Below are 27,975 nucleotides of genomic sequence, written 5' to 3' on the forward strand. Positions count from 1 at the left end.
CATTTAGCAGATGACAGTTAACCATAACATGGAGAAAATAACAATTTCTTTAACTTATTCTTTGGCGTTTGCAAAGAAAGGGATAACTAATCTATGACCGTGAATTTGTTGTTATGGTATAATAAGCTGAAGTAGGTACATCGCCTAAGTTCGAAACCTTAACTATTTGAATGCAAAATAAAGTCGATACGTAAAATAAGTACAAATTAACTGACACATTCGCACTTATTAGGTATATAGGTACCTACCTAACTGAGTGCACCCAAGTTCGTCTTCGTGTTAGTACTAAATTAGAAACTTTTAGAATTTTCTAGGATAAAATGTTGCCTTTTATTTAAGTATTCAGGGGTGTATCTAACGAAGCCATCTACATACACATTTCAGCCAAATCGGCTGGCATTGTGTGAAGGAGTACCTAATAAACTTTAATATATTAAGTTCAAGGATAAGATTCTACGGTATAAGTCCCTTTTTTGTGAAACTGACCTTAATTCGTTTTTGTGTAACAAACCTTTTTCTTTATATAATTCCGTGTCAGGTTTTAAATTAACTAATTTTATTAATTGAAAAAAAAACACTATAAACAACTTTTAAACCAATTTTTAGAATTCCAATTGTGAATGTTTTTTTTCCGGAGAAATGTATATAATATGTATATATACAAGTATGGTAATATTGTTATTCCTAAGAGTTAGATAGATTTTAGCGTGCGGTATACTAGCTAGCAAGATGCAGAGGTGCCGGTGCATCGATCGCACGACCTACTTGCAGGTCAAACTGGCTCCCTCAACCACGCCCGCACCGGCGCGGCCTAGCAAGGGCTATTTTTATTATCTCTTAAGTCCATACTAATATTGTAAATATGAGCGTATATTATTTTTTGTTGTCTAAACTCTACGCCCTGAGTAAGCATCTAATGGACTTGATTTTTGGCATAGATTAAGGTTAACAGGCTACTCTTTATCCCAGTAAAACAAACGGTTTCCAATCAATGTAAAAAACGTAATAAACGCGGATGAAGAACGCAACATAGTCTAAAAAAATAATTATCGTTTAATATGCCCGTGATATCAGACGTTTTTTTTTGTTGACGGGGAAAAATCTTAAAAGATATCCGATTCTCTGCGGGAGAATATGGATTATGTGGGATTTCTACGAACTAAAAACCTCTCGGTAGCCAGCGTCAGTACATATTGGGAGACTCCGGGATGTCAAAGGAACGCACCGGTGCCTCCCTTGCACAACACTTGTAGCTCGTCCCGGGAAGATTAAATCATTAATCAACCTGACTTCATGTAGTTACGTCGCTTTGAGGTAAGGTAACACAGGTTGCTTTGCTTTAATATTTAGCAAGCGACTGCCTTCCCAGGGTCGCACCGTTCTCGACCTTGATGACGTGATATAAGACCTAAGGAACTTGCTTATATTGTGTGTAGTACTGACAAGTTGGTACCTACTTACTTAAATGTTTTACTTGAAATGGACAGTTAGTTACTTATTTGAATAAGAACCATTTGTGCAGATACCTGCAGCCAAGTGACAGACGGACGGGCAGCGGAGTCTTAGTTACAGGGCTCGTTTTACCCTTTAGGTACAGAATCCTAATAAGGGAACTCACCCGGACACGATGGCACCATTGACCTTACCTATTACATGCGTGGTCGCATCTTCCGTGGCTCTTGGCTCTGCTTTTCACCGTACGTATCAGGTAGTAGATAGGAGGGATCCGTCGGCTAGTGAGAACGGTGGAGTTAATCAGTTAATTAAACCATTGGCTCACGGATGAAAATAAGTTTATTAAGAATGTATAAGTCCTTATTTATTATTTTGTTATAATACATCATACACATTGATAAAAATAAAAAAATATGATTACTATACCCTTATCTAAGCTAAATCAAAGCCAGCGAGACGAAATAAAGAATATTAAAAAACTGTGATGTCTTTGCGTGCTAGAGAAAAGGACAGAAATACTAAGTGTGAATTTTTCTGGGATGGATCATACACTCTCGGAAAAAAATAAGTTTACTTAAAGACACAGAATGGCAGGATAGAGCATATTCATCTTCACCCAACGCTAATTCATACTCTAATAGACAACTGACAAAAGATATACTTTTTTATGGTGTTTACACATATATATACCATCTATAGACAGTGCGTAGCTAAAGCGATATATAGTTTAGCTTAGGACTCAGAACCATTAATTGAAAAATAATGAATATTTTTGTATTGAGATGCGGTTCACTAAAGTTCACCTAAAGTTCTTTATCGCATCACTTTAGCACATTATACTCCCTATTTACTTTTTGCATATATTACAAAGCTAATATTACTATAACAGTAACATCCATACGAATTATAACGAAACCTTACTTGATAGTATTTCACGACACATGTACATGATATATATATTTAACGCTGCATTTCAAAATGTACATATTGCAGCGTATAGCTAATGGCATGGAATTAGGTACTTCATTTTAAGTTTCTACATTTAAACAGTAATTTACATCCAAGTCCAATATTAAGATGCTCGTTTAAAATATAATAGATAAAAAATACGGAACCGATTGTACTGTATTTTTATTGTATTTATGGAAAGACGCCTGCCATTGCCATTTGGGTGATCTATCATATGGAAGGACCATTCCACCTTATTCCCCATGTACGATACCGCTACGTACAAGTTGTGTAATTTGCCGAAAGTTAAATAAAATAGAATTAATTTTCGGAAATGCCCAGGCAGTTGCGATATTGAGAGTATGCAGGAGCGACATCTAGTTAGGGCATTGGGAAACCGTATTGGCACTAGATGGCGTTGTTTCGATACTATATAAAACGTAGTTTAATCGCATAAGTAAAAGGTAGAAAATCTCATACCTGGCACCCTGGACGGGATATTCGCAACGTTACATTCGCGTATTTGTTATTGGGATACCTCTTGCGTACTTATATAAATAGCGACAAATTACCGAACGGAATTAAGAGTGAAATGCTGGTTAGAATCGCACGATTACTAACCATTTTACTATACGTAGAGTATAGTAAAATAGTTGGTAGTCTACTGCTACAACTATACTCTACTGATTACGAAATATCTAATTATAACAATAATATGAGGACTAAACCTCTTAGACTCTTAAATAATACAATAATATGTTCACTTGGTCAAAATACGTATTTAGCCAAGTCTCAGCAAACCAGATCGCAGATGTTCGGCTCTTGCATTCTATGATATTCGACACCTAAAAATTAATTTTACGTGTCGCAGAAACACAGCGGAGGTATGACGACCGCAATACTTTCAGATTGGTTGACACTATTAAACTAATGGCTAAAATACACAATAGACTGAGAGTACTATAAATTCGGCCAACAAAACCAATCGGCCATATGTTCTGTGACAATTACAATCCACTGGTGTAAATTTCCATACTTCTCCTCTGACTTTCTATTTATTCTTTTTTCTGACTGTTCTTAACTGGGGATAGTGCTTTATTTAATACAATGCATGTCGCTGTCTAATTATTTTAATACCTTTTTTTTAATACCTGTAATTAACTGTTTACAGAAATCTTCATTCACTTATTACTTACTTCATAAAATGTCGATATATGTTACTTGAAATTACCATAAAAAAAAAGATGACGATTTTTTCCTATTCTTTTTTCTGTCAATTCCTAACTCTGGGGACATTGCTTTATCCAATACAATACATGTCGCTGACAAATTATTGTTTTTTTAATACCTGTAATTAACTGTTTAAAGAAATCTTCATTCACTTATAAATAAAATAAAAAAGCGTTTTTTTCCATGCCAATAATATTAAAAACATAGTAAAAAAAGAATGAAACAAAAAAAATAGTGTCTATAAAGTTTACAATACAAATTCGTTTTAACATTTTTTTTTCTTTTATTACATTTAAGTTTATTTACATTACTACTTATATCTACATAAAATGTCGATACATGCTACTTGAAATTACCGTTAACATGTCGATACATTTGTCACTTGACATTACCGCTTTAAAAAATATCAAGACGATTCTTTCCTCCATGGAAAGAAGAAGTTAAAACGTTATTCGTTTGAGGTATAGGTATAAGTCGAATATTAAAATAATTAGATACACTAAAATTTTATATTTTTTTGTTTACAATGTGTTTTCTAGAAGATTGTTAAAATGACACACCCATAAACGAAAGAAGAAAAGTTACTAAATGTGGCAGCAGTACGAGTTTGGAATCACCTTAACTGCAGGTTTACAAGTTGACGTATATAATTATCACCACTTCATAATAATGACACGGTTTTTTTATAAAAGTACAATAAAGGCTTGCGGAAGTCCGCGTAAATGAAGTTCATGTTAAATTCCTTCTTAATTATAATACAATTGTTCATAAAATATTTACAAGAACTCGTGGAAATCCGCGTGTAATGTTCACTTTTCATTCCAATCGTAAGCACACTGCCTGAAGCGCTTATGGTGGCGCCCATTAAGCTGCTGCTAATAACGATGTCTGTTTGGATATATGTTAGGGTTCTGGACATTCTGGTTCGACTGCTGCACTGGGTAGCCCTGGGTGATGCTACCCGGCTTTGCGGACTGAAACAAAGACACACTGAAAGTGATAATGGTAGTTAAGTTGAGGTTACGACGTTACAACATTTCGATACATTCTAAGAGTCGACGAGTATTACGATTTTTAACAAATACCGTGAAATGAAATGAAATTTATTGTTAAAATATTAGTCATTTTACAATAGTGTTGGGAATTCTGAAGTAAGTTTTAAAATAAAACCTGTGTCTCAGGGTCCTCGCTCTCCTCCGTTTACATTTATCTATCTTAACATAGAAAAACAAAGTACCTATAATCTAACATGCTAATAATAGTGTGTGTGTGTGTGTGTGTGTGTGTGTGTATGTTAGTGTGTATGTGTGTGTGTGTGTGTGTCATTAGTGTGTGTGTGGTTGTGTGGTTGCGTGTATGTATAGTCTCTAGAAACATACCGTGAGTTTATGTAGAAACTACAGTGTGTTTTCCAGGGATAAAAAAAGTAGTTTATAATAATCTCCGTCTTTTCAACTAACTCTATGCAAAAAATCAAGTCGTCTGATTGCTTAGTTAGAGCGTTAAGTATGGACAATATGGTCCTCTCCAGCCCACCACTCTGGCCCAGTGCGGATTGGTGGACTGCACAACAACTTTGAGAACTTTATTTTGAACTTTTAGGCATGCAGGTTTTCTCACGTTGTTTTCCTTCACCGTCGACGCAAGTGATATTTTTAATAACTTAAAACGCACATAACTTAAAGTTAGAGGGATTCGAACTCGGCAACCCAAAGTGAAGTTCTACCCACTGCGCTATCACCGCTTCATAACAACGTTGCTAGTAGTAAATCTATTCATTTATTTATTTATAACCTTTATTTGAACACTACACGTTAAAAAAAAAAGGATAATAAATAAAAAAAAACTATAGATTTCGGATAGATTGAATACTCAGCGCCTAAAGTATTTATTCGGTATACCTGTATGTTGGAGAGCTGTGGCGCGGACCCGGACGGGTGTAAGGCCAGGTGTCTGGTGGAAGGCGGTGGCTGAGAGTAAACAACTCCACTGCTCACTGAGGGGTGATGCGCCTCGCTCAAGCCGATTAGTACTTGCGGCTACGAACATAAACAACAATTTTCCAAAACAATTATTATTAATTTTATTCTATCATTTATTGATTTTAAATTTTTTTTTTTAATTCTTAACAATGCTTAAAAAAATATAAAACACTATTAAAAATCTATAAGAAAAAAACATCCACCCTCCGCTTGCTGGGCTTTTGAATGCCCAAGCAACCGGCGGTCAGGGCTCCAAAATTAGGAACCTCCTCACAATACGCGCCGTTTCAAGGACTACTGCCTCCTGTATCCGACCCTTGATCCAACAACCAAGCGAAAGCTTCTTAAGATGTTGGTAGAAGCTTATTGCGAGAAGACCATTGACTGAAACGACGATTGGAACAATAACGGTCGACTCAACATTTCAGCTTCACCAAATTATCGTCATGTGGATTAGTAATGTCAACAATTATTGCACGACGCACTGATCTATCGACTAGCACTATATCAGGTCTATTAGCTGTAATATACCTGTCAGTGATAATCGTTCGATCCCAGTAGAGCAATGCACTGCTATTTTCAAGAACTGACGCCGGGTCGTACCTATAGTAAGGCATCTCAAAATCGATAAGGCCAAACCGAAGAGCAAGTTGTTGATGAACTACCCTGGCTACTGATTATGTCTGTGCAACTATTCGCCGTTAGCAAGATGAGACCACCCGCAGGGTGATTACGTATCTCGCGACAGCAATGCGACAGGCGTAAATCTTGCATTCACTGCTGTCAAACGTTACTTTTGTTTATTTATTGTATGGAAAAGTGACGTTTGACAGCAGTGATTGCAAGATTTACGCCGGTCGCATTGCTGTCGGGAGATACGTTATCACCCTGCCGGAAACTATATGCCTGAGGGACTCCCCAGGACGATGACACGCTCGACATATGTCTAGAGTGCCATCTTTCACAATGTGTTTCCGGCAGTTATTAATTTATTATTATGATTGTCAGCTTTTAGGTGAGACATAGTTGTTGAGCCTGCCTGTAATAATTGTAAAATGCGACATGGTTGGTGTAAGTCTAAGTTAAACAATATATTAAAACACATTTAACAAATTGTGCTTACTACACGATTGACGAATTCCTTAACGACAAGGCTGCTTGGAAGCAGGCCACTCCGCTCTCATCTCTCACAAAACCAAAAAATTCAAAAGATTGTTAAACTATAAAATGATGTTGGAAAAGAGCAATCTGCTGAGTTTCTTGCCGGCCCTTCTTCAGTGGTATCTGCCTTCCGAACCGGTGGTAGAGTCACTACAAACCAACTGACTTGACGTTTCAAAAGTGCTTATAAATTAGGCCTACTTGAAATAAATGAATTTTGAATTTTGTAAACTATAAAATTATGTCGGAAAAAAACAATCTGCTGAGTTTCTTGCCGGCTCTTCTTCAGTGGAATCTGCCTTCCGAACCGGTGGTAAAGTCACTACAAACAGACTGCTGACTGCTTATAAATTAGGCTTACTTGAAATAAATGAATTTTGAATTTAGAATTATGTTGTATATTTACCGGTTGTATGTTCATCATAACAACCCATTACCGGCCGCTATAGGGCACGGGTCTCCTCCCACAATGAGAATAATATTGAGATCTCCACAAATATCCATTAAGAGACCTTTGTACTAATCAATAGGGTCTGGTCGGAAATTCTAAAAGTCTAGTCAAAAGTATTGCTTTCCTGTTCATAAAATTCAAAGAAAAGTATAACACTATTTTATACCTATCAATTTAGTTAAATTCAGCCCGTAGTCCACCACGCTGGTCCAGTGCGGATCGGTGGACTTCACACACCTTTGAGAAAATTATGGAGAAGGTTTGTACGTTTCCTCGCGATGCTTTCCTTCATCGTTGAAGTAGGTGATATTTACAATTGCTTAAAAAGAACATAACTTAGAAAAATTAGAGGTGCGTGCTGGGATTTAAACTCGCCCCCCGAAAGTGAAGTCGAAGTCCTATCCACGGCTATCACCATTTCCCCGGGGGAAAATTACCTTAAAAAAAATCTCCACATCATGTTATCGAGCGGGCGAATTCGATTCCCCGTATTATGCGGTTTTAGCAACGTGTTTGACGTATTCGGTAACAGCGTAAGGGGATGTCGCGGCATGAGTATTCAACATAGGTAATTTTTAGTTACAACTGGATTACCTATATTGCAGCTCAATGGCAGTGGCGTGCACTTTATACATGCCCAAAAGCAATGCATACCCTAACATTTTCATTTAACTGGCAACGGAGGAGGCCTGTGCACGCCACTGTTCAGTAGGCCAAACATTTATATTTACACCTTCAATGTAGAAAATTAACATATTTGCAGTTTTACCTGACCTAAAGTGGCGGAAAATTACCTGTTTGTCAAAAAATTACCTGCTCCTTCTTCTGTTCGGGTTGTTGCTGACCATCTCTCTTCATCATATTATCCAAGTACATATGTTGCTGCGCGGGCGCATACAACATCCCCGTGTGATGCGGTTGATGCAACGTGTGCGGGGTATGCGGCGTGTGCGCATGCGGCGTGTGTGGATGTTGCGCGTATAACAATGGCGGCGGTCGCTCTGTTACCACCACTCCTGATGAAGGCATGGCGTAGTACGCTCCTGATTGGACGCTGGAACCACTCACGCCGGACGCGTATTGCGAGGACTCTGTTAATATTTAATAACAATTAGTTTGTCGAATAAGTACTACAGTCCCTTGGCACGTTACGCCATATCCTCGCACAGCAACATGCGATTGATTTATAAATGTTCGAAAAAGAAAACAGGCACAGATTGCCCGTTCCGAGTTCGAATAACGAAACCATCTCATTCATAATGACAAGACTAAATTTAGTAGTGCTATCCTATTCCTTTCTTTCCCAGTAGATAAGGATAGAAATTTTTTCATTACATTAATTATGACATAAACGTTATAGTGAAAAAGATTCAATGAGTTTTGTTTTAAAGCTTAATATCCACGAATCTATAACTAGAAAAGAAATTTAAAACTTAAAAACTGGAACATTGGGTTCGTTTTACTCTGGCGTTTTGTTTCGCTATATTGTTGTTTAGTTTAAATGGATTTAACAAGCTTTGAAAGTGCAAAAAAATATGTGTTCATAATTGTCTGAATTTAACTAAATTGACAGGTATAAAAATAGTGTTATCCTTTTCTGTGAAATTTATGAACAGGAAAGCAATACTTTTGACTAGACTTTTAGAATTTCAAATAGATTAGTACAAAGGCCTCTTAATGGATATTTGTGGAGATCTCAATATCCTCCGATTGAATAAATTGTAGGGAGAAAACATGAGGCTATTGTGTGGTACTGATGAAAAAATTGCAAATTAAATATTCCAAGTACGTATGAGAATTGCCATGGTCCCATCCATGGTGATAATAATACAAAAAAAATGGCCGAGTTTTTTGTTGGCTTCCAAGGCCGAGTCGCCAGTAACTCTCGTAGTTTTAATTTTAACTAATTACAATATTTATCGTCACAATCACAATTATTAGGGCATATGCATAATGCTTGAAAATGGCATAAAATAGAAAAACCTTCTTCCTTTTCGAGTTTTTGGGGTAGGCAGTACATTTGTGCACTTGATTATGAAGTATGCCCATTATAATAGTGCTGATTTAATTATAGGAATTTTAAAAGAGACTGGTTTCTAAATTTCAAATGAGAATAATCCAAACAAGTGTAAAGTGGAAGCTTTGCATCTTTTATAGACGAAAAAATTTGGTAAAGTAGCTTTATGCAATATTCGAATAGTTTACAAAGAAAAAGACATTATGGACTAGGTACGGGGCCTTTCCTTTAGTTAATTAAACGGTATACTTACGTTCATTCATTCGGTTCGAATAACCTCCTTCTGTTTGGTAGCATTAAAAATATAAGAATGTTCGATTAAAGTGCTGTTAAGTTTAATGGAAATTTAGTAACAGTGGTTGTTAGGTATTAATTAACACAGAGGTTACAGGTTAATAAACAATATTAGATGAATTATTAGAAAACCGACTTCATGAAAAGGGAAGTATCACAATAAGTATATCCGATTACGATTGTTTCTTTACGATTATAGAACTTGGAACCACTAAGCTGTTTCGAACAAGAGGGTAAAGAGAGGGAAAATATTTAGGTGACATAACATAGTTTTTATACTCTGATTAAAAATGGATAACGCAAATAATTAAAAAAAACGTGAATGAATATTTTTCTCCTTTCTTATTGAAGTCGGTTTAATTTATGTTAAAACAAAAAAGACTAAAAAACAAGGTTAGATGATTAGAACCCAGATTATGGTATAGGTGTGACGTAAGAAATGCGCTAACTGTCTTGCTCTGTAGATATAATGAATGCTATGTAGGAATATAGTTACTTCTTATGTTATAAAATTTAACTGATAACATATAACATATATTATAAACATTTACTAAACATATTATTGATATTACATAACACGACTGTCCATTTCCAAAAAAGAGGTAGAGGACAATCACAAACACGAAACACTGGAGTGAATAGCAAACTACGAAATTGTTGAAAAAATAAAAAACGTGTAAATGCAAACTGAAATAGTACTACAGAGGCTTTAGAGGTACATTATTAACTGTCTCTGAGACTTATATGTGCAACCGAAACGCTAGTAGTTTTTGAGCCATTGCTAGTTTTTTTTTAGAGGTTTTTAAATTCCGTGTCAGGAAATATTATCTGTCGCTATAAATTATTTTCTGTTGTTATGAACTTTTAACTAACTTTTTTTTTTATGTATAGACGTGTGCTTGACTGCAATCACACCTGATGATAAGTGATGATGCAGCATTAGATGGGGCGCGAAGATGCCTATTCACTCTTGATTTGAAGGTACCCAGATTATAGGTTTCGGGGAAGACGGAAGAATTTTTTCCTTCCTTATTGTTACTGGTTTGTATGTATTTTTATATAAGAATATATAAGATGTGTATCTTTATTATTTTATATATTATCGCTAGATATATATAGTTCTTAGTGTGTATATGTTTGTATTATTGCTATCCAACTTGAGAGGGGTCTCAAGTGTCTCACTGGCTCCATTCTAAAAGGTAGCCTGGAAGAGACCCGGCTAAGTTTGTTGTGGGCTTCTTCTTAGACCGGGACGCGTTTGGAACCCTCGTAGCTTTAGTTTTAAGTTTACGAATGTGGTCATCGCCATCATCTCACTACCGTGTAATTCTTATGTACGCATCAAAAGTGCCACCTGTGGGCCTACTTAAATAAAGATATTTTTGACTTTGACTTTGACTTCGACTTTGAGACCACTATTAGTGATAAGGTCGCCTTTAGTTTTTTAATAATCATGTTTATTTTGTTCTCTACTTATGTTCTTACGTTATGTTTCTATCCAACAAAGTTACTACAAATCCACTGACTGTGTGTGCGTTGTGAACCCCAGACCCACGTCAGAAAATGAAATGGAAGCTACGCCAATGAAGATGAATTGGTATGAAAACAATTACACGAACTAATAGATGAAGGGCCGAATACTAAAACGTCATTTGTGACGATGATGTAGTGAAGGTTTTTAAAAGGAATTAAAAGTTTTTTTTGACACCTGCTGTACATCTGTGCATACACAAACCAAGTCAGTAAAATTGTAAGGGTACTTTTAAATAAAAAAAAATAAACGTTTCAGTATTCGGTGTCAAATGTTAAAATATTAAGGTATGCTACTTTTGTTCAAATGTACATTTCATTTGACACGCAAACTACTGGAGCAGAAACGTACAATAGTAGACCAATGAGATTAATTGGAAATAGCGTCATAAAATTATCACGTCATCCAACAATAATCTTATTCGTCTATCACAGCGCGTCCGTAGGTGACAAAACGCACGTATGGTATAGAGGAAAGTGGACGATTCACATAAAGGTTAACAGGTGAAATGGTAGGTGAAACAAGAACATAGGTTATTTGCGTGCAGAACAAGCGACAGTGATATCCTATGTGAATATAACTCACTGTTCCAAAGAACTGCGCGCGCCATTTGGCGGCCCATTCGACCATCCTCTACTTCTGCAAAAGATTAACGGCTCCGATCAATAATATACTAGATTTAGGCTCAGTTAAAAAAAACTGTGCAAAAAAAATCACTCATTTAGCCTGTTTTCTTAAGGTTGCTAGTAAAAATGAATATCTTATTTTAAGTAATTAGTAAAATTACATATTCTTCAACACACGGAAAACTTTTTGTGCTTCATTTTCAATAGGAGTGCGTAACCAGTACATTATTGATCGAAGATTAACGGCCTTACTAAAGCGTTGTATATCAAGTAAATAGTTACAAACTGATTTATCTCCTTCAGCCATCAGTAGTTTGACATTTGAAAAAAAAACGTGTGTACTTATGTATACTCGTTAAAAGTTATACTTCTTTGGAGTAACAAGATTAAATTTTTACTTTCGCCTTATTCTAACGTTCGTTGAAAAAACCACACTAACAATAGAAGTTATTTAACACCTTGAAAGTTTTATTATAACGCATTATCTAGGTATCTCATTATCGTACAACCAAGTTTAACTCACATTCAAATTTGAGATTGTGGAATGAGCCTGCAGACTTTGACAATTGAAAGTGTAGGTACACTGTCAAAACATTTTTTGAAAACTAAAATGTTGACTATAGCTAACTTCAGGGTGTCGGTTTTTCGTGACGGTGTGCGCGCGCATCGTAAAAATTTACTCTCATCATTTTTCCCTGACGCGCCAAAAGAAGTATAACTTGAAAAGAAGACAATGCATTTTGTAACTATATATCCGCTGTACAACGTTTATTAGTAAGGGAGATATTCTATAATAGCATCATATTTAACGTTGTCGCATGGCTACCATGGATCTGCGATATTTTATTGAATTTTGATGTACAATTAACTGATATAACACTCACATCACAGCTTGAATGTATTGAATTTATTTATGTATAATTTTCTGATATAACATCAACGTTACAGGTGTGGAGATTAAATCATTTTAAGTTAACCCCGGGAACGAGGAATTTTGGATCAGGATCTGACACTTTTACGGTTTTATCTCAAAAGCTATAACTTTTGTAGTCTCATTTAGTACGTTGATTATCAAAATTGTATATCAAATTAAATACATTTATTCTAATAAAAACTCGATCAAAACACGCGAGATTTTAATTAACTTTACCTTATATTAATATAAAACGTGGAGAATTTTACATTGTTTAAAACTGGTTGTTAATAAAATATGTGTCATATTAAAACAGATAGATGCATATGGATGAATTATTTTGTAGTTCGTTCAACTTCTATACATATTATCATTATTTAAGTTTATACTCTATACATTGTACTTAAAAATACGTGACGTATATTGTACTTAAACTGAACATTTTTGAAATTTTAAACTAATAGTCGTAGAATGGTATACGTAACTCACTATGGTCAGAGTAAACCTGGTGATGCTTCATTGGAGGCTGGTGTAGTCTGTGTGTATAGAGAGCATATGTAGGAGACGGGCTTCGGGGACGCTTGACACTCGACTGCATGGGGCCCCGGACCATGCTCTGTTGTTGCGACACGAACATGTAGTTTGAATGCTTGTTCTGGAACAAAGAGAAACATTGTGGTGTAGATATGTAGTTTTGTTGGCTCCTGACTACCCATTTGCGAAAGTTTTAATTTTCTTTTTACAGTTAGAAACTTTATGTAAATGCATATTTGTCACTTGCAACTTGTCATACACGAATTCAAATTCTATAATCATTTTCATTTATGTAGGTTTTATATTATATTTGGCAACAGCTTAACTACAACTTTTATTATAAATTTTTAATCCACTACAAGTTATCTACTAGTATGTCGGTAATATTAAATTAAGCCCAACGATTTCTACCGCGTCGTACCAGAATGCTAAATCGCGCGGCTTAATGCTAAAAATGGCGATAGGTCTTTGCTGGCAGGGTGGTAACAAGCCACGGCCGAAACCTCCCACGAGACAAAAATAACCTTTATTTCCTTCGCAAAAATAATAGATAAAGAAATCTTCACAAAATTTTATAGAACATTAAAACGTACAAGGCAGTTTAAATGATACGTTTAACTTCTTTTCCTCCTAAGAATATGAAATAACTGATGAGTTTGTTTGGTTGAATGCACTAATCTCAGAAAATATTGGTTAAAATTGGAAAAAATCTTTAAATTGGATAGTCCTTTTATTGAGGAAGTCTGTAGATATAACATCACACTTCGTGGAGCTTCAACAAAAAATTTAAAAGAAGAAGAAACTATTTATTGCCCGCAATACATAAAATAAAAGTTTACACCAAATAACAACAAATAAGAAATAAATTAAAAATGTAATGAATGTAAGAGTAATGTCTTATAGACAGAAACTGTGGCAAGAGAGCGGGACAGTGCTTCAAACGTACTAATAAATATATATTGTAAAAAAAAAACTTAAATACAGGATCTTGGAAAAGCGGGATAAAATATTCGCATTGCATTAACTTATGCCAACATTTTGTATGACAGAAATGTTCCACATTAGAATCTTTTAAGGTAGAACTCACGGGAGACCGCTAGTTAGTTAGTTATGGAAGTAAATAACTGTACTGTAGTCCACCAAACTGCACTGGGCCAGCATGGTGGACTTCGGTCTTAACTTCTTCACATTGTGGGTTATGATGAAAAAACTGAAACAGTTCACAGGCAAACAACTGTAAAAGTCTTACTTTATGCCCATGCGTAGTAAGCGGTGGAGGCCTGCCCTGGTTCGGAGCGGGTTCCCCTTGGCCGGTCGACGTTGGCATTGGGAACATCGGCATAGGCATGTTACCCATTGGCATCTTCATTGGTTGCATTTCACTGAAAAAAATTAAAACACTCTCTAGTTAAGTGCACAAAACCATACATAAGTTTAAGTTTAAAAAATATTGCTACAATGAAACAAAGAACTTTATTAATATTGTGTTTTCAGTTAACACTCTTTAAGAGATTACCCTTTTTTATTCAGAGGTCTCCTTTTTAAGGTAGACAAAATGGGAGCAACATGAGAAATTTTCATATCAAAAAAACCGTGACAGAGATGGCAAGTAACCTTATCAATATGACTAGATGGATTACGATTGGTTTCAAAACTTTGAATTGTGTAAAGATGTTAACATACTTAGTTTCTCTTTGGTGTTGTCGTTTTCTGATTTCATCTTCATTTAGAACTCTCTTCAGTTCCATGAATAATTGCTGTTTTTCTTTCTCTAGCTGTTTTAGTTTTATATCCAACTGATCAATCTGCTCCTTTGTTTCCTCTAAAATTTATGGATTCAAACAAATCTATTACTTAATACTAATACTTTAAATTGATAAGATTCGATTTTTTGTACATTTCTATGTATGTAACGGAACCACTACTAAAAGCTTCTAAAAACTATTTTGTTTATGGAAAACTATAACCTCAGCTAGTAACAAAAGATATAATTTATTTCAGTAATAATAATATTTTTGTCTGATATGATTGTATTTGTAAAGTACGCCAAAAGAAACACAACTAACTGTAGTAACTGTACACAATCCTTAGTAGATACGCCTTGCCCTTTAACTGCATAGTTTATTTAGGAGGCAATAATAAAATATTTTAAGTTCCTCCTGTCACTAAATCTCTAGATAATTTATTCTGCAGGCTATTTTTTAAGATATATGTTGATCATTAGGTTATATGTATTATGATACATTTTTGAAAAATTCATAACGCTACAGACCCAAGGTCATTACATCCTGTCTCTCTCTGGCTTCTCGTTCTTTTCTCAGCCTTTCTTCTTCTACCTCTGCCTCATACTCTGAGAAAAAAAATTGAGTGTAATAGAATGGTACTATACAGGTAATGGTACCAATTTTATTGTACATAAATTTGTCAACTGATGCAAATTAATTAACAAGTGTTTAACATAAATAATTAACATAGGGGGACATGATCTGTTTTGTGTGTTAAATAAATAATTTAAAAAAAACTATGATAGGTTAATAAATGGCAGTCATATAGCAGCCTATTTCTAAAAATTGACAACTAATTTCGTAAAGCACACTCAATATCAATTTTGATAGAATGAAATACCCATTTTCACAAAACCTAGGCATTGCCTATTAATCCTAATGATTTAGGCAATGCCTAGCTAATATATAAAACTATAGCTAAAAGCTATACAACAAACGTTTCATCAAATCTTATGTGATAACTCTGTGTGTGTATAAAAATAATATTTACTTTAAAATAATATAATAAATTAAATATGAAACAAAATAAATAATTATGCTCAAATAAAAATAATCTATATATATAAAGCGAGAGGCAGTGTGTAGGTATGTTCCGTATAGGCTCAGAAACGGCTGGACAGATTTCAATGAAACTTTCAGGGAATCTCCTGATTGACCTGGCAAGTAACCCTGTAAAGTTTGGTGACAATCAGAGCACTCCTATTTTTGAAGTGTTAAACTGTCAAACACAGCTTTTATTTACTATGATGATATTCTATTGTTGTGTGTACATGTCAAAAGTCAAAGTCAAAGTCAAAAATATCTTTATTCAAGTAGGCCCACAGGTGGCACTTTTGATGCGTACATAAGAATTACACGGTAGTGAGATGATGGCGATAACCACATTCGTAAACTTAAAACTAAAGCTACGAGGGTTCCAAACGCGTCCCGGTCTAAGAAGAAGCCCACAACAAACTTAGCCGGGTGTTTTTTTTTTTTTTTTTTGTTATCGCCATCTCACAATGTCATTTTAAATTATTAGAAGAGCAACCTGGTTAGAGCAATAATTTACACCCAAGCTTTTTTATCGTTGACGTAGTCCTTTATACTATAATAGGACTTTTCTATAAGCTTACGTTTAATACAAACTTTGAACTTTTTAAGAGACATCTCCAAGATGTCAATTGGTAGTTTATTGTAAAATTGTATGCAATTTCCTTTAAACGAATTATGAATTTTATGTAACCTAGTATATTGCACTGTAAGTTTATTCTTACTTCTAATGTTTAAATTATTGCAGTCACATTTTTTCTTAAATTTAGAAATGTTTTTATGGACGTACATTAAATTTTCAAATATGTACTGACTATACACTGTCATTATTTTAAAATCTTTAAATTTATCTCTCAATGACTCTCTCGGACCCATTTTGTAGATAGAACGAACAGCCCTCTTCTGCAGCACGAAAATAGTGCTAATATCAGCAGCATTACCCCAAAGTAAAATTCCATATGACATAATGCTGTGAAAGTAACTAAAATATACCAGTCTAGCAGTTTCTACGTTGGTCATATGGCGTATCTTCTTTACCGCATAGGCAGCAGAACTAAGCCTGTTCGATAAATTATTTACATGAGGGCCCCATTGAAGTTTAGAATCTAACGTTATTCCTAGAAAAACTGTCGTATCCTCCAGTTTCAGTTCCTCATTATTAAGTAGTACAGTGGTTTTCACGTGTTTAACATTAGGTAAAGTGAATTTTATACACTTGGTTTTTTTTTACATACACATTTTTTTACATACATGGGCGTAGATAATGATCTTAACCCGCTTGAGAAGAGAATACGGAGAGAAATAAATGATTTAATTTATTATGAGACTTAAATTAAAAATTTTATGATGTAAGTTTATTGTTTAAATAAAATAAAGCAAAATCTAGCCCGGCGAAGCGGGCTGGGTGTCATGTCATCTGAAGATTGAGACAAAAAGCTATCCTTCATAAGTTTTTTTAAGATTTGGATAGATTTTATCTCTCTTATAGCCAAAGGCAAGGCATTCCAAAGCTTAACAGCCTGCATAGTCAAGGACTTGTGGAAGAAAAAAGAATTAAGACAAGGCACCGTTAGGATCAGTTTCCTTGCAGTGTGGAGAAGTTCACCTGCAGGGCTAGCACAGGCAGAAGACAAAAATTATATCCCACGATTATATATAATATCCCCTGACAAGGGATATAATTAACGTGTTCACCTGCTAACTCACAGCAACGTTGACTAGGAGAAGCTTACCCCCGTTTATTATTCCACATAATATATTAGTTGGATATTATTTCCACCAATGCAGTGTGAGTTGATAAAGCTGTGGGAGATGATCAATTTTTATTCTTTTGCGGGGAATATAAATTCAAATTCCTGTATTTCAAGTAAGCCTACTTTATGAGCACTTTTGAAATGTCATGTATGTATGTTTGTAGTGACTCTACCACCGGTTCGGAAAGCAGATTCTACCGAGATTTGCCGGCAAGAAACTCAATAGTTGCTCTTTTCCAACATCATGCCCATGCTAGCCGTGCTGGTCGACCTACAAACTCAAAGTGGAGGGATATATATATATATATATATATAGTTACTACTTTATTGAAAATAATAGTAATGTGATACCTACCTTCTTTCTTTCTCTGTCGTTCTCTTATTATGTATCTCCTAAGAGCATTCCTCATTTTCTGATTAGCATCGTTTTGTTCTTCCGGCGTTGTTGAAGTTATCGTAGGCATTTAGCTAACAAGTTGTTTTGAGGCAGACGAGGGTTATTTTACACACAGAAATTTCTTATTAGTTGTAAAAGTAAACAGTAGTCAAATTTTTTTTTAATATTTCAATACACAACTTAGCACGAACTTAGTAGTTCACAAAGGGTGTATAAAGGGTTATTTTATTTATATTATATTCACAAAATAACTGTTTATGACGTAGATACACAATTACAGAAAATAGAAATATTTTACAATTCTATTTATTGATTGGTCTGTGACAATTTTCTTCTTTTTTTTAAATTAATTTTACGGCCATGGATTCAAGTCCTTAAGGCTTAATTTTCTTTTCTTTTGCTACACGCCAGAATTAAAAACATAGAGCATAAACATTTTTGTAAAGAGCATAAAAATTTAATGTAATATACAAAGCTCTAAGATTACTTCTAGTAACCGAATGAATTAATTTTTATTTTTCTTTCTTTGCTTCAAAGTAAAAAATCTTTTCATTGCTTTTTTATGTAAACCATAAATTTAATTTAAACTACAAATCGGCAACTAAACAGAGAAAGAGCCTTGTATTATATGCTAAAGCGAGATAAATAGACTATGTATGGAATTGTAAGGACCTTTTATGACGTGAGTAATTAAACAATTATCAGAAATGTGAATCCTTGTTATTCACAGCTTAATTTTTAGTATATTTTTGTGTTTAATATTAAATGTCTGGTCACCAGATCATCTAAATAAATGTCATAATCCAAACTTCAACTGCCAAATGTTTAGAAAGTAAATAATCTGTCGCCAAACATAAAGTTCCTTGCACAGATTACGGTGGTAGGTAGTGTATGTTCCTTGCTTGTTGTCCTATTTATTTTTTATAAATTACAAAAAGAAATACCCCAGCTTCTTGAATGTCTGGGATGGTATAGTAATTAAGTTAAAATATTTAGTCAAAATTCAAATCTTTGTTAGAACTTAGATCCCATCTGAAAATCTGCAAAAGGCAATAATATGAAATCGTGTCAACTATAGATTTGTATCGTGCATTATTACTGTACTTCTGCTGCAGAATAAATCGGACACTGTCGACGCTGCTACCTTCATTTGTTCTCAGAAATTTGATCGAACTTCGTAGCTATGGACGGACCTTCCAGACCAAAGAAAAAACTAAAAATCGTAAGTGCACCTACAGTTTAGTTGATTATTTTGCTTTCTGATACTGTTTGGTTTCGAATATATATATATATATACCTACGCGCCAGAACGATAACACTATCATATAATTAAATAAGTTTTGAGTTTACATAGTTATTATTAGTTGATAAAATGTTTAATTTTTAAATATAAGATAAGCAGTTTCTTCCAGTAATAATTAATGTCTCTCTCTGTCTGTCTTTTGCAAGATATTGCTAGTAGCTAATCATAGTCGTTCTTAAACTGCAGGGCTAGCACAGGCAGGAGTCCAATAAAAACAACAAGGGATATAATTTCTACTTGTCTTCTACTACTTGTCTTTTCTAGTAGCTAGTGCTATGAGAGTTAATAATGCTGTGGGAGAAGATAAATTTGTATCCTTTCCCTGGGGAGATAATTGTCTCCTGATCACGATAGCCGTGCTGTCCTTGATTAAACCGTTTTTTTCTTTAATGTTTAGTAAACATGTCCCAGATCATCAGCTTTTGTTACAATGCATTGTGGAAAAGTAAGGGAAATAATATAAGAGAGATATAAGAGGAGAATTAGGCATGGAAGTGCGCAAAGGTGACAAATTTAATCAACTAAATTAAAATATACCCGAATAAATAGATTTCTAAATTACAGTTAGTAGATAGAAGGATTTAGCTTTGATTGATGTTTAGGGTAGTTCTCAACTCCGTTTGGACATTCAATTATGTCATGTAATTTATATCTTTAGGGATTCCCAATTGAGTTCAGTGTACTGTTTATACAAAGAATTAAAAACCCAATATTGTGCCCCGTAATTCCCATGAAATGAAAGAAAACAAACTCTACATACAGTAGCAAATGAAAACTGTTGATGAAGAAACTGACAGTTATATTTTTGATCTTGTCTTTGATCTCCAAACTTTTACTCATGGTAATATATTTTTATTTAATGCATATCTTCATCTTGATCTAAAACGTCAAAACAATTTTTATTTATATACATATTCTATAACAATATTATAAAAGTGTGTTGTCTGATTAAGTATTTTTTTGTTTGCTACATAAGTTCACATCAACAGCTGCACTATTTTTGATAAAATTCATGTCATGCAGATGGTTGGCATCTGAAGAATACTTTTGATTCCTTAAAATACCTTCAAAAAATTAACATTTGTTTCAAATGAAGGGCATAATAACTAAACCCATCTTGATGAAACATTGTATAGAAATAGCTTGGGTTTTAAAAACAAAGGATACTTTATATTGCGGGAAAACTAATATTTCCTGTGGTATTTTTGAAAGAACACTATGCCCTGATAATGCAGCATACACTTCTAGTATGTTTTAAACCTTTATTTAGTACCTGACTGACTTGCGATCTGGCAGATTTTTTATTAAACTGATTGGCTACGGCGTGCAGCAGGAATTGTGAAGTCATGTACTGAACAACAAAAGTTATATTTATTATGCTGAATATTATTGTTAAACTCAAAGGGGTACGGAACAGGATCCAAGATGTACCATAGAACAAACATGAGGGCATAAACTAGCCTTTACGTAATTCATTTATAGATGTACTAGCTATTGCCCGCAACTTTGTATGCGTTTGATTTTGTTTTTGATGTGGAAAAAATTTAAAGTATTCAGTTAAGTATCACTAAATGAGGGGTTTGCTACTGTCCGCTGAGCAGTTCTGACCTCTATCTCCAACCAAATTCATCAGATCTACACAAAGTTATGGTAAAATTAAACACATATTATAACCACTATAGTACAAAAACAAATATTTATTTATTATATAATTTGTCGGAGTTATGGTGTGAAATCGTCAAAAACTTTCATCCCCTCTCCCAAAGGAACCGAACTAAATGTCGGGATAAAAAGTATCCTATATTACTTCTAATACCTTCAGGAATAAGTGTACAAAGTTTCATGATGATTGGTTTAGTAGCTTTTGCGTGAAAGCGTAACAAACAAACTTACATTCAGATTTATAATATTAATAGGGATATAATATTAGTAGGGATTATGTACAAAGAAATAAAATTTTCTCAAAATAAGGCAATATTCATTTTCCATTACGAAAAAGAATATGTAAAATATTATATTAACTGACTGGGTATGCAGTGAATTGATAATGAAGGGTATGAAGAGATTTGAACAATGAAAAATAAATTCCAAAATTGTTCTGTTGTTTGTTTAACTCAATTTGATAGGACCTAAACTGCTTTTATTTTGGAAAAGGAATTAGATTCCGGAGTAAAAAAAGTAATTGGGAAAATCTGATTCAAGGGAAGTAAATTGGTACGAAAATTTTACGGTTCTCCACCTTAGTAATTTGTGTACGTAACGTGGTAGGGACATAAATAGAAGTCGGGTTTACTCTTTGAAGTAGCTTGAGTCATATTAATGTGAAAATACGCGAAAATTGCGGTAGGCATGCAATTATCGCGCTTTCGAAGAAAGCGGTGAAAGCTTTCGAGTTTGGCCGTTGACATATAAGCTTTCAGTGTCAAGGACGGGAGTGAAGTGGAAAATGTGTCAGGCCAAGGTTCTAAGCCACTGAAGAAAGGGGCTTGAATGGCGCATCAAAGAAAGTTTCCTTTGCTATAATGGTCCATGTCAAGAAGGCGGTCGTGGATTTTATTGCTATGAGCTTAACATGTTATCAAATAAAGTTTTGGATAAATCGATATACCTGTATTGCTGACCCGTCAGACGTCCTTGTCTGACTGCCCTGTTGTCTTGATAGAAAACTCCATCCATCTTGGACTTGATCCATGAGTCTTCAGATAGAAAAATCTCCAAGCACTGCAAGATTTATTCCCGTATTTTAATTTTTTTTTACCAAAATCAAAACCTTACTCGGACTATTACTTACAGACATCTAGCCAAATCATTCCGCTGTAGGTACTTTAGTAGCGTAAGTAAAATTGGATATTTTGGTAGGAAAATATAATAATTACTAGTTGTACCCTGCCGCTTATAAGTTTAATTTTGCAATATTTGTGGACATACAATTTTTTTTTGTTTTTTCACTTCCGCGTAGATATAAAGACTCTGGGATATGTGACTGATGCAAAAAATAGATAAAAACAATCCTTGATGAGGATATCATGCTAAAATTTCAGCTCGATCGGTGCAGAACTTTTTGAGTTTTTGAAGCGTACACAAACCAACATAACATATATAGATTTCCTTAAACGCTCACGAGCGTATATTATAGATTTTATACTAATGAAATACGCCTGAAATTACGTCGATTTTGGTTGGAGTAACCTTGTCTAGGATTCTTATTTACTCTATGAGCAACAACGTGAGTATATCATGAAATTTCTTACTCCAGGGTATTGAGCAATTCTTAATTGAAAACCCGACGACTTGTTTAAGCATTTATATCTCGTAAATAACCCAAATACCAAACAGTTATCCGACCCGGTAGTCGAGTATCGAATCCAGGACCTCATGTCTGTGATCGAGCCTGCCAACAAAAATCAACTAGACATTTATTTGTGATAGCTTATCTTAACCTTTTACACCTTAGCTGAGGTAACTTTGGGTTTCACACAATTAGTATTCCGACATGACTCTCGTTTTCTTGTGGACCTTTTTGTGATAGTTACTGAAAACGAGAAGTGAGATATAATAGGAACCACTAATTATGTCCTGGTGACAAATTAAATCAAGGTAAAATATGCCACCTAGTTAATTTAAAAATCACGTACCTTACCTACCTATACGATACGGTTCGGTGAATTTTATCAATTAATATAACATTTATAGTCAACAATTGTGGCAAGTTGTAGGGAAATATAATCATTCGGTGCCAGTGCTCCGCTAAGCAGCACGCGTGCTGCCGTTCGCGACCGGTTTGAATTTCGAACATAATCTTTGGCGCGAAAGTGTTGTTTGTCGAGTTTTGTATATTTCTCAAATTTAATTTCAAAAATGAGTTTAGAACAACGCAATAAAAAGGTTGCTGAGACCTTTGAAAAATTTAGAATCGGACAATGGGGCAACGAACTTATAAGATCGGTTAGTTTTAATTATTTATTTATTATTATTAACATTTTTACATACTATTTAATATCTTTATTTATGATTTACATTCCTCTATTTTTTATGTTATTTCGTGAACTGTTTGCCTATTGTTTATTATGGACGAGTCATGATTTGTGTTGTTTATTAGTTACATAGCTATGTAATTCCGCAATTTAACACTCGCGATTCTGCTTTCACTACTTGTATTTCCTCGTGTTCATTATTTTTGTATGACATCGGGCCATCGCTTTCGTAATATTGTTTTTAAATATTTTAGCATAACTATATTTTCTCTTCATGTTTATTAAACATATAATAAAATATATAATTTTTTGATAGATGTTGCCCGCGAATTCGTTCGCCTTTTTTTTCTGTTTTTTATAATTTAGCGGGACCGGGAACCATTACTTATGCCGGGTCAAAAGTATTCTATGTCCAACTCCAAAATAAAGGTTTAAGATATTATATTTAAATATGCCTATAATCTAAATATATTAATATTTAATTGTTATGCTTATTCGGCGGTAGGTAAGGCTAAACTATATACCTTAACAGGTACCAAACAAACAAATGTACAATCAGACACTTTCACTATATTAGTACGTATATCGAAATTATGTATTGAATATAATATATCTCGCTTCCGGGATCGTATTTCCTCTACGGAGTTAATTTTTAAACTACATATTTAAAAAAATTAGATGTTTTTTTTTATTTTTTATCGGTAAAAAAAAAAGATATGTATTTTTTTAATCAGCCGACAAAACGAGAACAAATTGCAATTTTTTAAAAAACTTTTAAGCATTTGTAAAGGAAATCGAAGGTCCAGTCTCAATCGCAGTTTCTTCATATTGCTCGACTTCTCATGGCGTTACGGCAGTTTGGTGCGTTTGGGCCCCATATCCTTCTCTCTGAGATACGAATAGGCTTAAGATATAGGAGTTTGAGGTAAGTAGGCAAACAACGACCTTCCCGGCGCAGTGGTTAGCGCTGTGGTCTTATTAGTGGGAGTTCCCTATTTCGATCCCCGCAGGGAAAGTTGGGTCTTCTATCTCATAGAATGAAAATAAAGGTTAGACTGGTGTGAGATTTTGGCCGTTCCTAGTTACCACCTGTACGTGCCACAAGGCGATTTGACGCTCCGGTACGATGTCGCATAAATATCGATAAGGGATAAGAGATTTAACTGCCATTATCCAAACAGGTTAATCCAGTCATATTAGACTGCATCATCACTTAGAGGGCATACTTGTACTGGATTATAAAAAATGCGCAGACTTCAGACTAACAAGTCCCTAATAAACTGCCTTGTTACATCTGTATACTGTAGATAGCACTCGAGGTCACTCATCATTGCTAATGTTACTTCCGCTTTACTCTATGGCAAGTCTGGTTTGCCTTGTAATCTGTAAATACCTGTATGCAGTTAAATCAAATTAATTGTAGATGTAAGTGAAGATAGGGTTACGTATAATTAAACGACTACGATAGTTTTGATGTCATCCCGTCGTCCCCTTTGGCCGTAACCCCGTAAAATAATAAAAACGCATCCCATTGCCCCCGTTAACCAAGATGGACAAAACGGTATGCGTTTTTTCTATCCTTGCCTACCCGCATCGGTTGGGTGGAATTGAACCCTATATGTTTCTCGCCTGAGTAACGTCTGGTGGATTGGTCTTTAACAGAAACTACATTCCTGGACGGTGGTGATTATGATGGTGATGCTAAGACCCTTATATTATGACTGAGGGGACATTGATGGGCTGAGGATACATTCATAGATATTATTAGAAGTATTTCAACATTGGTAATCTTAAACACTTTCAAAATTCAACACCAACAGATTACAGAGGTACCTGTGTTGCATAAAAACAAAATAGATACAACGAACTTATAATTAAACGATTGTTTACATAACAAGACAAGTCAGTATAATACGATTAAAAGTATATATAAAACCGACTTTACAAGAGAACAATGAAGGGAACTACAAACCGTTATTATCATATTTTTTGTTTTCGTTGATTTTTCAAAAAGCGGTAAATCGAAATATGTGCTAAAACACTTTTCATAAAATTTATATGGAATCACCTCTGAAGTATGGCCTATACACATCGAATCAATTCATAACAAATTGGCCGAGTAATCGAAAACATACATATAAAAGTAGTATAGCTCGTCAGGGGCAGTACTACCTCCATGCTTCTACCTGTCGCCGAGCAGCAAATCTTTTTTCCGGTATTGCACGTATCGAATTAGTTTGTATGTAAAAATATAAATGCTTCTTTTGATTTAATATTTTTACAGGATGATTCCTTATGAAAAATACTTATGCACCCTTCAACAGTATTTCGTACCTAATTCCGTTATTCGTTGTATAAAAAAAACACACAGGTCAAATAGAGAATTGGTGTCTATGGTGGGGGTTTTGGATTTAATTAGTTTGTATTCCCCAATAGCAAGGATCTATCAACACTGTTAAGTGTGCAAAATTTACTGTGTTGCAGTGTGAACCTAAACAATTTCCTCATCACCATGACATTGGTTTATTCCGAACAAACACTTTATCGTGGAAAAATTGACAAATATAAAGATTGTTATCTATGATCCTTATATCTAATCATATCTGTATATATTTTTCTTAATGCCGCTCCATCTTATCTTTAAAAAAATTCTGTCAATATAATCTTTTATTACAATGCAGATATAATTGGTAGGTAGGTATTGCGTTATTGTTAAACTTACTGGGGTTTCCAAGCAGCTGAAGCTTTTGCGAATGCCGCTGATATATTGTCACGACGAAGGTGTTAATAGTAACTGCATGATTATTTTCGGCTGTTCTCCTCTAGATGTAATCGCGGATATCAATTTACTTAAACCTAATAGTTCAACAGGACTTTTATACCTCCGAATATACTCAAACTCAAACGTAGAAAAACTGTAAACTGGTGTTTATCTGTAAACACAATGGAATATCTCAAGGGTCATACCAATACCTAAGAGAAACAATAAAACACTGGAAACTAGATCAGATCACAACGATGCTCAAATTTATTCATAGTGGGTTGATGTCCCATCGATGCTTGCTTGAGTAAAATGATAACATCCTCCTTGTTGTGTTTGAATAAAAAAGCATCAAGTCGTGTTATAAACACATACTGAAATGACTAGTGAATAGTCTTAGTAAGATATCAGTACATAACACTACACGTTGTTTAAGTCACGGTAAGTATTACGATAATATAGGCAATAATTGTATGTAATATTGTGATATCTGCACGCATATAGCATCATTTTTCAGGGCTGTCACATGCCAGGTCTCAAAGTAAAAACATTATATATTAGCTAGGTGTTTACCGTCATACTCGGCAAAGTTGTCCGCCGATAACTTGACTATGAATCTCAACGTCTCTTTAATTAAATATTCATTCTACACTTACGTTAATTCATTATTTACGTTGAATCGTTGCTGCGTGTAAAAGAAAAAAAAATCACCTTTTGATACTTTCGTGGGTAGCTGATTGTATTGATCTAAATATATTTCGTGGTGGACTACGGCCTAAACGGTAAACCCTCATTGTGGATTATAATGGGTTTATATGATGAAACATATTTCGAAAATAATGCGTTTAAGTAGTTGTTTCAAATGCTCCAGCATGATCGACAGATGATATGAGGAGAGTGACAAGAAGCGGATGGACGATGAAGATAGATTAGAATCGAATGTGGTTGTTCTGACTGAGAAAGCTTGCATCTAGCATTGAACATCGTCAGACTTATATAATGATAAAAGTAATTATAAGTGTCCACACGAACAAAATTCATACCTGGTATTATATGGTAGAGCTTTTGTCACAGAGCTGAGAGAGGGAAGTACCAGCGCCATGCTTATTTCTGCTGGTACGTCTCAAGGGCGTGGCCGCCTATGCATTAAAGGCACATGAGGTTTAACACCTACGTCTCAGGTTCACCAACCTGAGACTTAGGTGTAGTACGATACTTGTAGGACGTGTACCTTGTATACATGAAGTTTTGTTCTGTTTAAGGCAATGGTTTCTACTTACCTTTAGGGTCATCTGTTTTATGAGTCAATTAATACTTTAAAATAAAATCACTACAACTATTGAAAATGTGTTTTGTATTTTAAGAAAAAACAGTGCTAATTATTATTATAAAAATACTGATTAACATAATTGCAGTTACATTAATTGCAGTGAAGTTAACTGAATGCAATTAGTTTTACTGAATTATGCTGTGCCCTGTCGTTAAGAAGTTAATTATTATTAAACAGTTATAATGAAGGACTCTACATTTTTATTAGTTTTTCCTGAATTAGGCGTTATGACGAACTAAAAATTATGAGGTTTAGAGCTTAACATTCGAAGGTCGGTTTTCACTGATTAGTGTCTACGTAAGAAAGTCCATGATCATAAGAAGATATACAGTTTTTGACCCGGCAATCTACACTCAGACCTCGTGATAAGTCAACAAACACTTTCACCTATCTGACTTAATTTATTCCAGTACTAAATTCTAGATTTAATAAGTACATTTAATATCATCACAAATATATTTTTCGTAGGGTTGGGTAGGGGTGTGATTGTAGGTTGGA

General features: G+C 34.5%; 2 protein-coding genes across 6 annotated transcripts in view; one reads left to right on the forward strand and one right to left on the reverse strand.

Moving 5' to 3' along the window:
• Positions 1-3,856: 3,856 nt before the first annotated feature.
• LOC120625618 (putative uncharacterized protein DDB_G0291608) lies at positions 3,857-18,451 on the reverse strand. Its single transcript, XM_039892700.1, has 9 exons — positions 18,068-18,451; positions 15,415-15,492; positions 14,826-14,964; positions 14,392-14,524; positions 13,098-13,263; positions 11,655-11,708; positions 8,041-8,318; positions 5,535-5,672; positions 3,857-4,607 (listed from the first exon to the last, which is right to left on the reverse strand). Exons 1-9 carry the CDS (start codon positions 18,174-18,176, stop codon positions 4,509-4,511), a joined length of 1,194 nt encoding a protein of 397 aa, XP_039748634.1. The 5' UTR covers positions 18,177-18,451; the 3' UTR covers positions 3,857-4,508.
• Positions 18,452-18,773: 322 nt separating this feature from the next.
• The window catches only part of LOC120625690 (bifunctional 3'-phosphoadenosine 5'-phosphosulfate synthase), a 30,199-nt gene continuing 20,997 nt past the window's right edge, over positions 18,774-27,975 (forward strand). Inside the window, exons 1-2 of one of the 5 annotated variants that reach the window (XM_039892824.1) lie at positions 18,774-18,791; positions 19,225-19,331. In XM_039892824.1, the coding sequence (XP_039748758.1) occupies positions 19,293-19,331 (39 nt within the window). In that variant the 5' untranslated portion in view covers positions 18,774-18,791; positions 19,225-19,292. The other 4 variants (XM_039892823.1, XM_039892822.1, XM_039892821.1 and 1 more) reach the window with 4 other exon arrangements.

This window comes from Pararge aegeria, chromosome 8 (assembly GCF_905163445.1).
Source record: "Pararge aegeria chromosome 8, ilParAegt1.1, whole genome shotgun sequence".
NCBI classification, from domain to species: Eukaryota; Metazoa; Arthropoda; class Insecta; order Lepidoptera; family Nymphalidae; genus Pararge; species Pararge aegeria.

What these genes read in the sequence shown, in the direction of transcription:
- LOC120625618 (XM_039892700.1), bottom strand. Translation starts at nt 18,176, where the DNA reads ATGCCTACGATAACTTCAACAACGCCGGAAGAACAAAACGATGCTAAT. An exon ending in ACGACAGAGAAAGAAAGAAG is followed by an intron (nt 15,493 to 18,067) that starts GTAGGTATCACA and finishes TTTTTTTCTCAG; the next exon opens with AGTATGAGGCAGAGGTAGAA. An exon ending in CAACACCAAAGAGAAACTAA is followed by an intron (nt 14,525 to 14,825) that starts GTATGTTAACAT and finishes AATTTTTTTCAG; the next exon opens with TGAAATGCAACCAATGAAGA.